The 14,685-nt window shown below is 40.1% G+C and overlaps 1 protein-coding gene across 6 annotated transcripts in view; it reads right to left on the bottom strand.

The window, feature by feature from the left end:
* The window catches only part of PUM1 (pumilio RNA binding family member 1), a 3,075,948-nt gene that overhangs the window by 1,707,992 nt on the left and 1,353,271 nt on the right, over nt 1-14,685 (bottom strand). For all 6 annotated transcript variants that reach the window (XM_044084662.1, XM_044084694.1, XM_044084669.1 and 3 more), the window contains exon 9: nt 13,851-14,153. In XM_044084662.1, the coding sequence (XP_043940597.1) occupies nt 13,851-14,153 (303 nt within the window). The remainder of the gene's footprint in view (nt 1-13,850; nt 14,154-14,685) is intronic.

Raw genomic sequence — 14,685 nt, 5'->3', positions numbered from 1 at the left:
CATCTACCAACAATGGGAGAAATAATTATCCTAAAAAAGGGTAGGAAAAAGGTAAAGAAGAAGAGATGCCAACAATGGTACGCAACAAGAAACTACCCAATATGACAGGCAGAAACCAAGAACACTAAATATGAGAACACAGACAGATTAATTTAACAAGAATCCCAATGAAAAACTACTCACAAATGCTCATAAATTTTAGCAAAGGCTTTTAAGAAAGGATCCACATCCATGTGAGATGGCGGCAAACAAGAAAGTACAGTTGTGTACATTTTCCATAAATGTAGATGTTCGAGTGCATTCACTGTTGCAGTCATCACACTTGGGTCATCCTGCCAGGGGTAGCCCTCGGTCGGTCCGAATACCAGAGGCTTAGTATTTCTGCGTTGGTTGCTGTCACTCCAGGACTGACGTCAGGTCGTCAGTGGTATAAAATCTGGGAGCCGGCGTCATTACATCAGTTTTTCTTGCCCCAAATGTCAGGAGCCCCCAAACAGGGAGCTAGGTTATGTTGGAAGAACACCACCAGTAGAAAGTAAATACCAAAATCTCCCTGTAAGGAAGAGGGAGAGAGACAAGGGGGATGGAGGGTGGGAAACCAGGACTGCAACAGTGAATACACTCGAACATCTACATTCATGGTAAGTGTACACAACTGTACTATGTTCTTCGTGTTTCACTGTTGCAGTCATCACACTTGGGTTGATTCCCAAAGCTGAAGAAAAGGGTGGAGGCAGTCAAGGAGACTGGGGGATGGCTAGGATGCCCTGCAAGACTGTGGTTGCAAAGCCTGCCCTGGATTTGGAGAAGATAGACAGGTGGTAATGCTTGGTGAAGGTATGAACCGAAGTCCATGTTGCAGCCTCTAGGATGTCCCTAGTAGGGACTCCTCTGAGAAAAACTGCAGAGGTGGAGGTTGCCTTGATGGAATGCATTCTGACCCCCTTAGGGGGTGGTTTCCTGTGGGGTTTGTAGCAGAAATGGATGCAGTATGCTATCCATTTGGAGATTGTTTGTTTGGATATGGCCTTGCCCTCTTCCCCTGCTGCAAAGCTTGACTAGCAGTTGGTCAGTTTTCCTAAAAGATTTAGTCCTATCCAGGTAGAATCTGAGCTCTCTGTGCACATCTAGAGAATGCAGAACCCTTTCCCCCTTGTTTTGTGGGTTAGGGAAAAAGGTGAGCAAATGAAATGATTGGTTGAGAGCCACACTGGATACCACTTTAGGCATGAAAGTTGGGCAAGTCCTGAAGGAGACCCTGTCAGCATGGAAAATGATGAAGGGCTCTATAGCCATGAGAGCTTGTAGCTCTGAAACTCTTCTAGTTGAAGTGATGGGCAGAAGCAAGGCTGTTTTCCAAGAGTGGGATTTTAACTCTGCTGAAGCTGCAGGCTCAAAGGGGGATATAATGTGAGCTTTTCCAACACAAAGTTAAGGTCCCAAGCTGAGGTAGGAGCTCTTCTGGGTGGTCTTAAAATGTTAGCCCCTCTTAGGAACGGTTTAATGAGAGGGTGAGAGAAGATAGATGGCTCTGTGCTGTAATGAGCAGAGATGGCAGAGGCATGAATTTTAATAGAAGAGAAGGAAAGGCTCCTGTGTAGTAGGTCTGCTAGGTAATTCAGGATGAGTGTGGTAGGGAGGGCTGTGCTGTTTCAGCTCCTTTAGCCTGGATCCAGGTGCAATACCTTTTCCACTTGTCATCATAGGATTTTCTAGAGCTGGGGCATCTGGCCTCACATATAACATCCAGGACTTGTTTGCTTAGGCTGGCAGCTGGAGGAGAGGTCAGAGAATAAGCCAGGCTGCCAGTTTCAGGGTCCGCAATTGTGGATGTATGAATTCTATACTCTTCTGGGTCAGGAGTGTTGGGATATGAGGTAGGGGCCATGGTGGCAGGGGTGACAGGCTGCGCAGCAGTGGGTACCAGTGCTGGCGTGGCCAATCTGGGTCAATCAAGATTGCCCTTGTTTTAATCTCCCTTATTTTGAGCAGTACCCTTGAAATTAGAGGTAGAGGGGGAAATGCATAGATCGAGAGGTTTACCCATTGGAAGGATAGAGCACCCACTTTCCGGGCCTTGCTGTGAGGTTCACTGCTGCAGAATTTGCTGAGTTGGTAATTGTTGTGGGAGGCAAAGTAGTCCACTTTCGGGGTGCCCCACTTCTGGGTTACAAGGTTGAAGGTTCTGTAGTCCAGCTGCAACTCGTGTGGGTCTAGCAGGTTTCTGCTTAAGTTGTCTGCCAGTGACTTTTGGGAGCCTGGCAAGAATTGTGCTAGCATGTGAATTTGCATGGCTGAAGCCGTGTGCCAAAGGGTCATGGCGAGCATGCAGAGGGGATAAGAGCGAGTTCCTCCCTGCTTGCTGATATACCACATCACGGTCTGTTTTGATCACTAGAGGCCCAGAGGATAGTAGGGGTCTGAAAGCTGTCAGAGCATGCTGAACAGCTAGCAACTCTTTTTGGTTGATGTGCAGATGTATTTGATTTGGGCTTCAATGGCCCTGAATGCACCTGCCATCCAGGTGTGCACCCCAGGCATAATCTGATGCATCTGTGGTTAGGGTCTGGGCAGCGTGGGGTTGTGAGAAGGGAAGACCCTTGTTGTGGTTGCATGCTGCTGCCCACGAAAGAAAATCTTTCCTTAGACAGGGTATTATAGGTATGATAGGTTCCAGGTCCTGCGAGTGTTGACACCAAAGGCTTTTTAGGTACCACTGTAGTTTCCTCATATACAGTCTGGCATATGGAATGAGTAGAATGCAGAATGCCATGAACCCTAGGGCTTGCAGGATTTTCCTTGCAGATAACTGGGTTCTGGTGGCTAGTTGAGAGAAGCAGCCTGTCAGGTAAGGCTTGTTTTTCTGGAGTAAGGAATGCCATTCTGGGAGGCTGTGTCCAGGCTTGCTCCCAGGAATACAATTTTTTGAGTGGGAAGTAGTTTGGATTTATTTTCGTTTATAGTATACCCCAGGGAGGTCAGTAGGTCTTTTACAAAGGTCAGGTGCTGTAACAGCTTTTCCTGACTGCCTACCTGAATCAGGCAGTCTAAGTAGGGGTAAATTTGAATATTTCTTTGTCTGCAAAAAGCAATGGCTGGAGTCAGGCATTTTGTGAAAACTCTGGGAGCAGTGGATAAGCCAAAGGGAAGCGCAGAGAACTGAAAGTGCATAGATCCTGCTCTGAAACACAGACATTTTCTGCAAGAATCCCTGATTGGGATGTGTAGATAGGCAAAAACACGAAATGAGCCAGCAGCAAGTAGATAGTGTCAAAAAAAAGAGTAATTTAATAAAAACTACCCCAACAGCATAATGGCATCCAAAAACAAACCGGTTTCGGCAGTGGTTGAAAACCTAGCCTTCTTCAGTGTACAACAAGGAGCCAAGACAGAAATGCTGTATTTATACAGATAAAGCCATGCTGATTGGTTACAAAATAATGAACATGTGCTGATCATCAAACAGCATAAAATAGCAAAAAGTTTTTATATGATTGTAAATACATTCAAAAATAGATCATTTTAAGGGGCTTGGGTTCCTACATATGATAATTGGCTATTTTTGTGTATATATTAATTAAAACATATACATAATTCAATGTACCAAATATAAAACGCCAGTAATACATGACCCTATGTTGAACAAAATATGCATATATGCAAAATTCATAACATATCAGAGTACATACTGCAATATTGGCATAAATTAATCCAATATAAATATAAAATTATATATGTGTATTCTGAATATTGGAACACCATATGTTCAACAAGCATGTATAATATTTTCTATTTATAAACAATCATTTAACCCAGGGCTAAATAGTGCTCCTAATTTCGTAATCCATTTCTTTTCTTTGAGATTGAGTTTATTGTGCCAACCACTCTTGATGGTTCTGTCACCAATGATTTTCTCAATAATAGTAAAATGAAATTTTGCAGTACTGTGCGTGAGAGTGTGTTTATATAATGCATTGGTAGTCTTATGGCATCTAATATCACTGAGATGCTCAGAGATACGTAATTTAACTGGTCTTGACGTCTGTCCTACATAAAATGAATGGCAGGTACAACATGCCAGATAAACGGCCCAATCTGTGTTACAGTTGGCAAAAAATCTAATGTCAAAAACAGTATTGGTATTCCTACTGGTAAACCCCTTAGTTTTCAACATATGCTTACAATTGACACAGTGGCCACATGGAAATGAACCAATAAGCCTATCACCCAAAATTGTAGTTTGATATACTTGTGATAAGGTGGACTCATGGTGATGTTTATAGTGATTAAAGTGACCAGCCAAATTCTTTCCCTTACGAAAAGAAAAGAGGCACTTCTCAGGAACAATGTTTTTAATTCTGACATCAGCCTCCAAAATGTTCCAGTTGTCTTTGATAATTTTAATAAAATTGTTGGTATTTCTACCAAATGTTGTAGTGAGTCTGAGTTTGTTTGTCTTAGTATGTTTCTTTTTGTATGTTAATAAATTTGGTCTATGTAGACCCAATGCATAATTCTGAGCCATGGTCACATATCCTGAGCGATAGCCACGCTCAATGAATCTATTATACAAATCCTGAGCCTGATTGACATAAGTATTATTCTCAGAACAATTCCGCCTAATCCTAATAAATTGCGATTTAGGGATGTTCTTTGCAATATGTTTTGGATGAAAGCTGGATGCGTGGAGAATCGTATTATATTGGGGGAATTTTCTATGGGTTTCAGTTGTCAAGGTGTTATCATTATTCCTAGTTACCAAGACATCCAAAAATGTAATGGATTCCCGATCATAGGTAATAGTGAATTGTATTCCCCATATATTATCATTCAGGTATTCCATAAATTCCCGAAGATATGAAATATCCGATCTCCACACCATCCAGCAATCATCCAAATATCTGCGCCAGATATCAATTTCTGGCAAAAACAAATTATGAGTATCGTCATAGATCATAATTTGTTCAATATAGGCCATAAACAGATCAGCATAAATAGGGGCAAAAGATGCCCCCATAGCTGTACCTCTGATCTGTAGGTAACATTCCTGGTTGTAGAAAAAAACATTCTTAGTCAAAACATGCTCAGTTAGATTCAACAGAAGAGTATTAAAACCAGGTTGATATAATTTAGATTCATTGAGCCAAAATTCAATAGCATCAAGTCCACCCCAATGTGGAATATTGGTGTAAAGTGAACTTACGTCCAGGGTACATAGTAACCAATCTGTATCCAACTGCATATCATTTACAATACTCAAAAATTGAGTAGTGTCCTGTATTCGTGATCTTACATATGGTAACAACGGCTTTAGATGCATAGTTAGGAATTCAGAAAGAGGTTCAGTTATCGACCCCATACCTGATACAATCGGCCTTCCAGGTGGATGTGAAAGATCCTTATGTATTTTTGGTAGAAAGTAAATATGTTGTCTAGTAGGATCAGTAATAGTTAAATGATAAAGTGTTTTCTTGTCAATAATACCATTATCAACAGCAGAATTCAAAAAGTCATCAATATCCTTTTTGAAAACCAAGGTGGGGTCCAGTGGCATTTTGGTATAATATTTAGCATCATTAAGTTGTTTATGTGCTTCAATATCATAATCACACCAATCTAACACTACCACTGCCCCTCCTTTATCTGCGTTGATAATTACTAAATCTTTATTGTTTACAAGTTCCTCTAGACAAGTTTTTTCACCATCAGTGATGTTATTGGGCATAGGTCTGTCATAATTATGCTTGAAGTGTAACTCACTAAGTACACTTCTCAAGAAGAGATTGACAGCTGGATGCATAGGAGGAGTGAAATTAGAGGCATGATATTTGAAACCTTCCATTTGTGAATGTAAAGTGTCCCCTTGTTCCTGAAAAAACAATTTTAAATTAATAAGTCTACAAAATGTAAATACGTCATTGGTAAATGAATCTTCTGGAACAAAAAAGCCAGGAATAAAGGATAAACCTTTATTTAGTAGAGATATTTGTTCATCTGATAGTATAGTGCTAGAAATGTTACATACATTATTTATTTTTTGGTCAGTATCTCCAACAGATTTTGCAGACTGGTAACTTTTTCTGTGCTTCCTACCCCCCCTCCTCCTCCTACCCCTTTGTTCCCTAAAGGGGATACATAGTTTTTACGTTTGGGGGTGGGGGAATCCATGATGGACTGTGTGTCAGTATCTGTACCAGATGAGGTTTCCAAATCAGTGGACTCAATATTATTACTATGCCCTTTTAGTATGGAACGTGGACGTTTCCTTTTAGATTTAGAGACTTGCTTCTTAACATTCTGTCCTTCTTGGAATCGGACATGTCTAACATTCTTGAACGGTTGTCCCTTATCATAATCTGAAAGATCACGAGAAAACTTTTTAAGTTTTCTGTCCTTTAAGATAGTATCAAAACTCAACAGTTCAGCACTCAATTTTGATAATAAAGCAGGGAAAAAAGTTTCATTTTGGTAGTGATTACATTCCTCAATAGAATTCAAAACTAAAGTAGTTTCACTCTCAATGATTCTAGTATAATGCTCAGATAAAGCTTTGACAAACTTCATCGAGCATTCCTGTTGTATGAGATTCCATTCAGAAAGTAAATTATCATCTGGACTAGCCACCAAAGGTTGTATTTTCACTCTGAGACCCCTAGGGCAAATGCCCTTGGCCAAATATGCTTTTAATAGTTTGTGGTGCCAAACACTAGATCTCAAGGCCTTCATATTTTTGTTAAGTGAAACAAATTGTTGTTCACATTTTTGTTCAGGTTTTAGAGAGATCATATTTCCTGAGGCAGTTGTGTCATTCCCAATGCCAAATGCTGCAATATCATCTTTATCTGATGATAAATCCAAAAGAAGCTTTTGGAGATCCATATTGTGACCCAAATTGTTCTTATATAGAACCACGGCCTGTATATCAAGATCAAATGATCAAACAATAATAAGACAATAATGGCTCAACACCATGGAACTAAAAATTGGTTCGTTATAGCCACGTCTGATACAGGTCAATAATGGTATTTGTATAATAATATATTTATAAATAATCAAAGGTCTAACGCTTGGCCCACAGATAACATTTATTTATTAGTATTAAAAATGGAGATAGTCCCAGAAGTGAAAAAAATACAACTTAAGAAACAAGGATCCACCTAGAATCAATGGAGTGAAAATTATAATAAAATGTTATTGTGTATCAAAATATTCTGGTATAGCTCGAGTATTATCAAACATATCATGGACAGATACTGACTGAGTCTATCAATCCCATATAAATTGTTGGCTTATGCTAAGTAAACTCAGTCATATAGATACCAAAAAATTATTATTATGTAGAGTCATATAGCCTGAGTTACTTATTACTGAGATAGAAAGCAACATAGATCTATCATATCTGTGATATGATGACAGAAAGATAGTTATAAATCAACTAGATTGTTACAAAAATTTGTTCACATTGACCCTTCATTAATGTATAGAACTAGCACAAGTTAAATTTAAATTTTTACAAAATTGAAAAAAACAATAGAATAATATCGCAAAAGATGAACATAAGCCCTACATAACTGTACATCAAAAAGCACTGTTATTGTTCAAATCATGTAGAGTGAATCATGGACTCGTACTAACTGAGTATAGCAAAAAATAATTATACTAAAGTAAGTCATAAAGACTTCAAAATAGTAATATTATTATATGAAATTATCTTAACTAAATGCCTAACTGTAAAATTCAAAAGCATAATCTGTTTTCAGTGTCTGTAATCAGCTATCTGGATAAATAATCATAATCAACCAGATTTACTAGTGTTCATCCTGAGCTGACATCTTAAACTTTCACCAAATATATGTCCAATGAAAAAGGAAAAACTAATATTGAGATAGCACAGCATATGTATGTGCCCCAAAAAAGAAGAAATAAGTATTAAAGTGGACAAAATAAGTGATGAACAAAGTATGGAATCCAACAGATTAACTCCAGCTGAAAACCGGAAATGTTATCCCTTCATACAGAAGAAGGATAAACAGATGTTATCTCAAAAATGAGAATAAAATATAGTTCAATCCTTATTCCAAAATGCAAATGACACTAAGCCTATGTAGGCCGTAACAAATTATACAAATGATCAAAAACATAACCTAAACAGTAATCTTATGTTAATATGAAGTTACACCTTGAAAAAATGATCAAAATACCTCACAGCCCCTGTATAGAGTAAGGTTGTCAGACTATGTAACAATCATATATATGTGCTAGAAATCAGTCCAAGGACGGAGAAAATAAATTCCGCCTGCCTGAAAAGTATAAATAAACTGTTAACATAGAGTTCCATAGGTAAATAAGTCCCATCAATCACAAAAAATGAATCAAATATCTCCAACAGTTGTATCAAAATTCCCAGATTTTGCAATAGGATTGTTTAAACCCTGTTCCAATGTCATCCACAAGTAGCAAGCCAAAAAGATGAAAAATATGGCTGCTATCTTTTTAAAGTCAAGTATATCAGTTATTATCAGATGTTGCTGAAGTTCTCCAACCGTCGTCAATCCAAACACTACTGTACATGCATAATGTCCACAGCATCAGTACTGAAACGCCATATTGAAAATAAGGCTGTACATATATGTCCAGCCGTTAATAGTAGAAAAAATATTCGTTATGGTCCCTGGTTTAATATCGTAAAAAATATATGCTTTAGAGTGCCCCAGATGAAATCGCAATTCACCCAGTTTATGAATATAATCCACTCACCCTAAGGGCTGTACCAACAGTATCGGAGATGATATCCCTCGTACTTTAAGAATAGAATAAAGAACAACCCAGAGGAGATAGTATAATCACAAGTCCAAAGATGTAAACTAAACACATAGTCACAGATACGATAGCATAGTTCACGATGGTTTCCCCAAACAGGAGCAAAAAGAACGTGTTGCAAACAAAATGTTCCCCTGCACGTACAGCTCTCAGCAACTAGCAACAAACACCCAGTTTTCCAAATCGTCGTCAAACATTATTAAAACACTACTCACACGTGATGTCCACAGCATGAATACCAAATCGCCATAGATTTGAAAAAAATATATAATAGTTGGATTCCCCTGGCTCCATATCATATAAAATATATATTTCAAAGAGCCCCAAACAGAATCGCGATTCACCCGGTCCGTATATCCATGATCCACTCACTATAAGGTATGCACAGACAACGCCGGAGATGGTATCCCTCGTACTGTATCTAATACAAATGAAGATAGTCCAATATTCGTGCGACAGTAGGTTATAAAGAGCAGTATGGACAAAAACACACTCAATAATGGAATATGGAGCGACCCAAAAGTAATGTGAACTCAAGTCCGAAAAAACTTAAACCAACCGCATGGTCACAGATACGATGACACAGTCCACCATGGTTTCCCCCAGCAGGAGCAGAAAGGAAGTGTAGCAGACAAAATGTTCCCCTGCACGTCAGGAACTGCACGGCTCTCAGTAAAAAACTCCGAAAACACGAAATGAGCCAGCAGCAAGTAGATAGTGTCAAAAAAAGAGTAATTTAATAAAAACTACCCCAACAGCATAATGGCATACAAAAACAATGTGTAGATAAGGCCTCATGTCTAGGGTGGCTAATCAAGCATCCTTGGAAAGCATAGGAAGAAGCTGCTGGAGGGTGAGCATTTTGAATTTTGGTATCACCAGGAAGGTGTTAAGAATTGATAGATCAAGGATTGGGCGCCAGGTGCCCTCTTTTCTGGGTACCAGGAAAATTCTGGAATAGAAACCTTGGCCTATCTGGTCTGCAGGAACAGGCTGTATTGCCCCCATAGAGAGCAGGGAATTTACCTTTTTTTTTTTTTTTTGGCCTCTGCCCACTGGTTTGGAGGACGATCTGGGAACCCTTTTGGGGTTGGTAGATTGTGGAAATAAAATTTGTATCTTTGGGACACTATGTTGAGAACCCATCGGTCGTTGTTAATAGAGGCCCAGTTTTTTGCATGGGAGGAGAGTTTTCCTCCTAGGGGCACAAGCAGGTGGGCAGAGGTAAGGGGTGGAGGTGTAAAGTCATTGCGAGTTCTTTCCATAAGGGAGTGGCTTAGTACTCCCTGTTTTTGAAGTGGAGGAACTCCACTGCTTAGATCTCTGCATTCCCTGGGACTGCTGTCTGGGGGGTCTGCTTCCCCTAGGTCTTGTCTGAGCATGCCTGGAGGGGGCCAGAAAGGACCAGTGCTTGGAGGGGCAATGCCTATTGAACCTCAGAGAGTGGACCTGTAGGAAGTCTAACTTTTTGCACAGATTTAGCTTTTTCTTCCATCTTTTTTAAGACCTCTTCTGCCTTGGTGCCAAACAAATTGTCTTTGTTCAATGGTGTGTCTGATAGTTTTGATTTGACATGGTCTGGCAAGGTCTGTTTCTTAAGCCAAGCATGTGTTCTATATACAGAACCTGCGACTGTTGCCCTGCAAGATGCTTCTAGGGCATCAAAGCCACATTGCAAAGTGTGATTAGTAACTCGGCTTGCAGAATGCATAAGCTCCTGTATTTCTTTATTTTCTGCACAAGCAGGAAAGGCAGATATCTTTTGCTTGAGGAGTTCCATGGTATGTTGCTGGTATTTCAGCATCTGGAACTGACAATCTAGTGTTCTAATGGCAAGAGTTGCAGAGGTGTATACTTTTTTTACCCCATCTGTCTAAAGCTCGGGAATCCCTGTCCGAGGGGGTGGGATTTTTAGCTGTGGTTGCTTTTATTCCTTTAGGTCCTTGGGAGATTACCTCTGGGTCAGCAGTAGGATTTTTGAAAAGAAATTTGTGAGTCTGGGGACTCTAATACCTGTCAGGTTTCCTGGGAGCAGGAGGAAGGGTGTCAGGAGTCAAACTGGATTCCAGAAAGACATCATCCACAACATCCAAGACAGGAGGAATGGCTGAAGGTCTGTGCTGTGATACGTCTATGAATTCAGAGTCCCTTTTTGGACTGAGGATAGTCCTGACATTCCCACTGGAAATGCTCCCTTAAAGTATGTAGGGTTTCACCAAATTAAAAATCCTCTGGAGGAGAGGCAGAAGGAATGGATTCCTCTGCATCTGAATCCTCATAAGCAGCTAGGGGTTGCATGTCTTCATATTCAGAAACTTCAGAGTCATCGGACTCCTGGTCAGACAAAACTACTGGGGACAGGTCTCTTTCTTTTGAAAGGGGTAGGCTGGCTTTCCCTAATAAGCATGATAAGGTCTTCAGCCATTTTAAGCATTTGAGACTGAGGCATGGAAGCAGGTGCCTGAGCTTGCGTAGTCAGTTTTTTAGGCATGGTTCGTACCCTGGGCCTTATAAACTCTGTAGTTTTAGAAAGAACCGAAGACGCAAAAGAAGCAGTCAGTTTGTGTTGAGTATCGGTAATGTGAAGAGCTTCCTCAGAAGCCAGTGCCTACTCAGCGGCTCCAGACCCATCCAAGGTAGAGACATCCGCAGGATCCTTAGTCACAGAAGAGTCTCATGGTACACTGGACTCCGAACGGGTCTTGGTAGCGGCCTGCAAATCTACAGAAGCAGGCATCAGGGGCTGCGAAAGTGCCTCACTGAGGAACGGCGAACTGGTGACTAACTTAATGGAAGTGTCGTCAGCAGTTTTGGACCTGTGCGGTCTGTCTCTGTCCTTTATCCTTATGTTTCTTCGGAAGATCGGTAGTCAGATGGCTTACTGAAGCCATTTCGGAATATGGAGATCGAAAATATTTAGCTACTATAAGGGCCCGACAATGTACAGTTCTGGCATTTAACAAAGCACAAAAGTGACAGCGAGGGACATCATGGTCTGGGCCTAAACAGGTGACGCAGTAAGAATGGAAGTCTAGGTGTGGTATTTGCTTTCCACAGGCAAGACAATTGTTAACTTTTTTTGACATTGGTTAGAGCAAGAAAAAAGGATCCCCAATGGGGTACTTAGCTTTAGAAGACTTCAACTTCAATTCAGAGACGAAACTCAGGTAGCGGCCGACAGGCACTCGTGCGAACTGCTTCTGCTTCGGGCTCCTTGGCAAGAAAGACTGATGTAATGGTGTTGGCAGCCTGATTTTATACCACTGACGACCTGACGTCAGTCCTGAAGCGACAGTGAGCGATGCAGAAATACTAAGCCTCTGGTATTCGGGTCGATTGAGGGCTACCCCTGGCAGGATAACCCAAGTGTGATGACTGCAACAGTGAAACACGAAGAACATCTGAGGTAATATAGGCTAGTTGGGGCATTAGGGGTAAAGGAAAGAGCTCAAGAGTTGGATCTTAAAGTCTGAGATATGCAGCTGAGTTAGATCTGAGGTCACATCGGTAACTCATATATTGAGGAAGAATTAAAAGAACATCAGATCCTGTCTTAAAAGTCATGGGTGCACAATTCAATACCAAGACACTGACAGTGATTCTCAGTCCATTCAGATAACTCAAGTTTTGCTGGCCCTGCACTGGCTTCCAGACACTGCTAGATGTGTCACTTAAGCACGTGACCACCACTTGCACAGCTGTTTACGACGACAGTACCCCTAACCTAAAAAGGCTGCTGAGCCCTTATGTCCCATATGGGCACTGCAGCTCATTAGGTGAGAAGCTGCTGAGGGGTTCTGCAGGACCGATTTTTTATTTGCTTGTCTTGCCCTGGTCCTGCAGAACCAGTCAACTTCCCCAACTCAAGCAAGTAAATCTGAGAACTCTTTCAGATCCTTAAACTCCATCCATCTTTATAAAGTAGTTATTCAGACCATAATAGGGGGATTTCAAACACTTACAAATTGCTAAATGCCTGACATGTCATACATTACAGAGTATCTGTTAAAGCTACCTTTGTAAGGAGTCTGAAACTACTGCCAACAATACTAGACACAGAATTATCAAATAAGTGTCTGCAAAGACGACAATAAAATTCACTGAAAGTAAAATACAGTTTGGGGTAAACAATCAAAAATGCAGAAATATCAAATGTAAGGACAGAAGTCAGCAAAAGAATATACAGGCTTTTATTTACTCCAAAGGGCTTGGACATGTTCTTCAAGTAAAAGAAATATGCCTTGACAACAGCTGACAACTACACTTTCGTCATATTTTGCCACCTGCTCCACTTTATTATATATATATATATATATATATATATATATATATATATATATATATATATATATATATATATATATATACATATACATACATACATACATACATACACACATGGATCTACTTCACAAGCTCAAAGTTTCAAAACTTCAAATTGCAAATGGTCAAGACCATAAGATCGAAGTTTTGAAACTTCAGAATTGTAATAATAAAAAAAAAACTTATTTGTTTTGTTTTTGCAGGGGGGCAAGCCCCCTTGCACCCCACCCCACCTCGCACCTCCTGCTAAATAAATATACCAACTCCAAGATTGCACTACAGTGAGGAAAATGGTAAATTTCCCGTTCCGTGCTGTACAGCGATCTCCATTCAAAACGTTCAAAGTTTCAAAACTTCAATCTTATAGTCTCGACCATTTGCAGTTCAAAGTTTTGAAACTTCGAGATTGTGAAGGGAATCCATATACACATATGCATAAATATATTATAACAAACACACACACTTGTACATTTATCTTTACTGGCAGACAGGGTGATAATAGAGGTGAAAACTTGAGAACCAAAAAATGAAATTTTTAATACTTGTGCAAGAACATGAAGATACATACAAAATGAAAGAGATGAAATCACTGAATACTGCTTTATGCACAAATACATGAACATGTTAACTTATTGAAGCAAACCAGATGAAGTTGCCAATCTTCTAAATACTAAGCAACAAGTGAAGGTGGATGCCTGCTTCCTTACCTGCTGTTCCAAAGCCTCCAAGTGCTGACCCAATTGTAGCTCCAAGAGAACTACTGCTTCCAAATCCTAATGATGTGTTTGTTGGCTGTGCGGAACCCTGGGAGAAAAGTGAGCTGCTCTGGGAATTATTGCTCAAAGAACCACTTCCATAAAACGAACTAGATGCCAAGTTGTTAGCCTGCTGTTGTTGGGGCTGAGGTTGCGGTTGTGGCTGCTGAGTTCCTAGAGTGCGAAATGTTCCACTTGTTGCACCTGCCAAGCCACCAGCTGCACTACTGGCGGATGCTGCAGCTGCTGCCACTGCTGTAACACAACAAGAAAGAAGAATGCAGTTAAAATTTCTGGATAACTAAAGTCATTCCACATTTACTTAACAGCTTTTCATTAAGAACAGATGCAAAGAACAGCAATCTGTCAGGCGGTGCACAGCTTCCAACAAATTACAGTAACATCCAAAGGATACCAGCACTGCACGACCTGGTCACCAGTGTTCTTTTTTATTAGGAGACTCCACAATGTAAACTTAAAGCACAGAATGTGTCTGTACATCAGCTCCCATACCAACTACAAAATAAACATGCTGTTTTTTTTGCATAAAGGCAACTATCTTCTTGTACAGTTTGCCACTGTTATTTATAGAACTTCTCCATCGTATCTGAGAGGAGTAAAGCAACTTCTACAGTAAAATGTAAAACTCATGGCAGCATGAGAAACTGGGACATTAACAAAAGAGAGTACAGCCATATTTCCAACTTAACAGACATTTCAAGTAAGAAATCACTGCTGTAGCAATACTACTCACTCCAGGGATTTACTAGAATGCTAGACATCAGAA

Source organism: Protopterus annectens, chromosome 1.part1 (genome assembly GCF_019279795.1).
Source record: "Protopterus annectens isolate FY-2018-M chromosome 1.part1, PAN1.0, whole genome shotgun sequence".
Lineage (NCBI taxonomy): Eukaryota > Metazoa > Chordata > Ceratodontiformes > Protopteridae > Protopterus > Protopterus annectens.
This window is presented reverse-complemented; position numbering and strand designations above follow the sequence as displayed.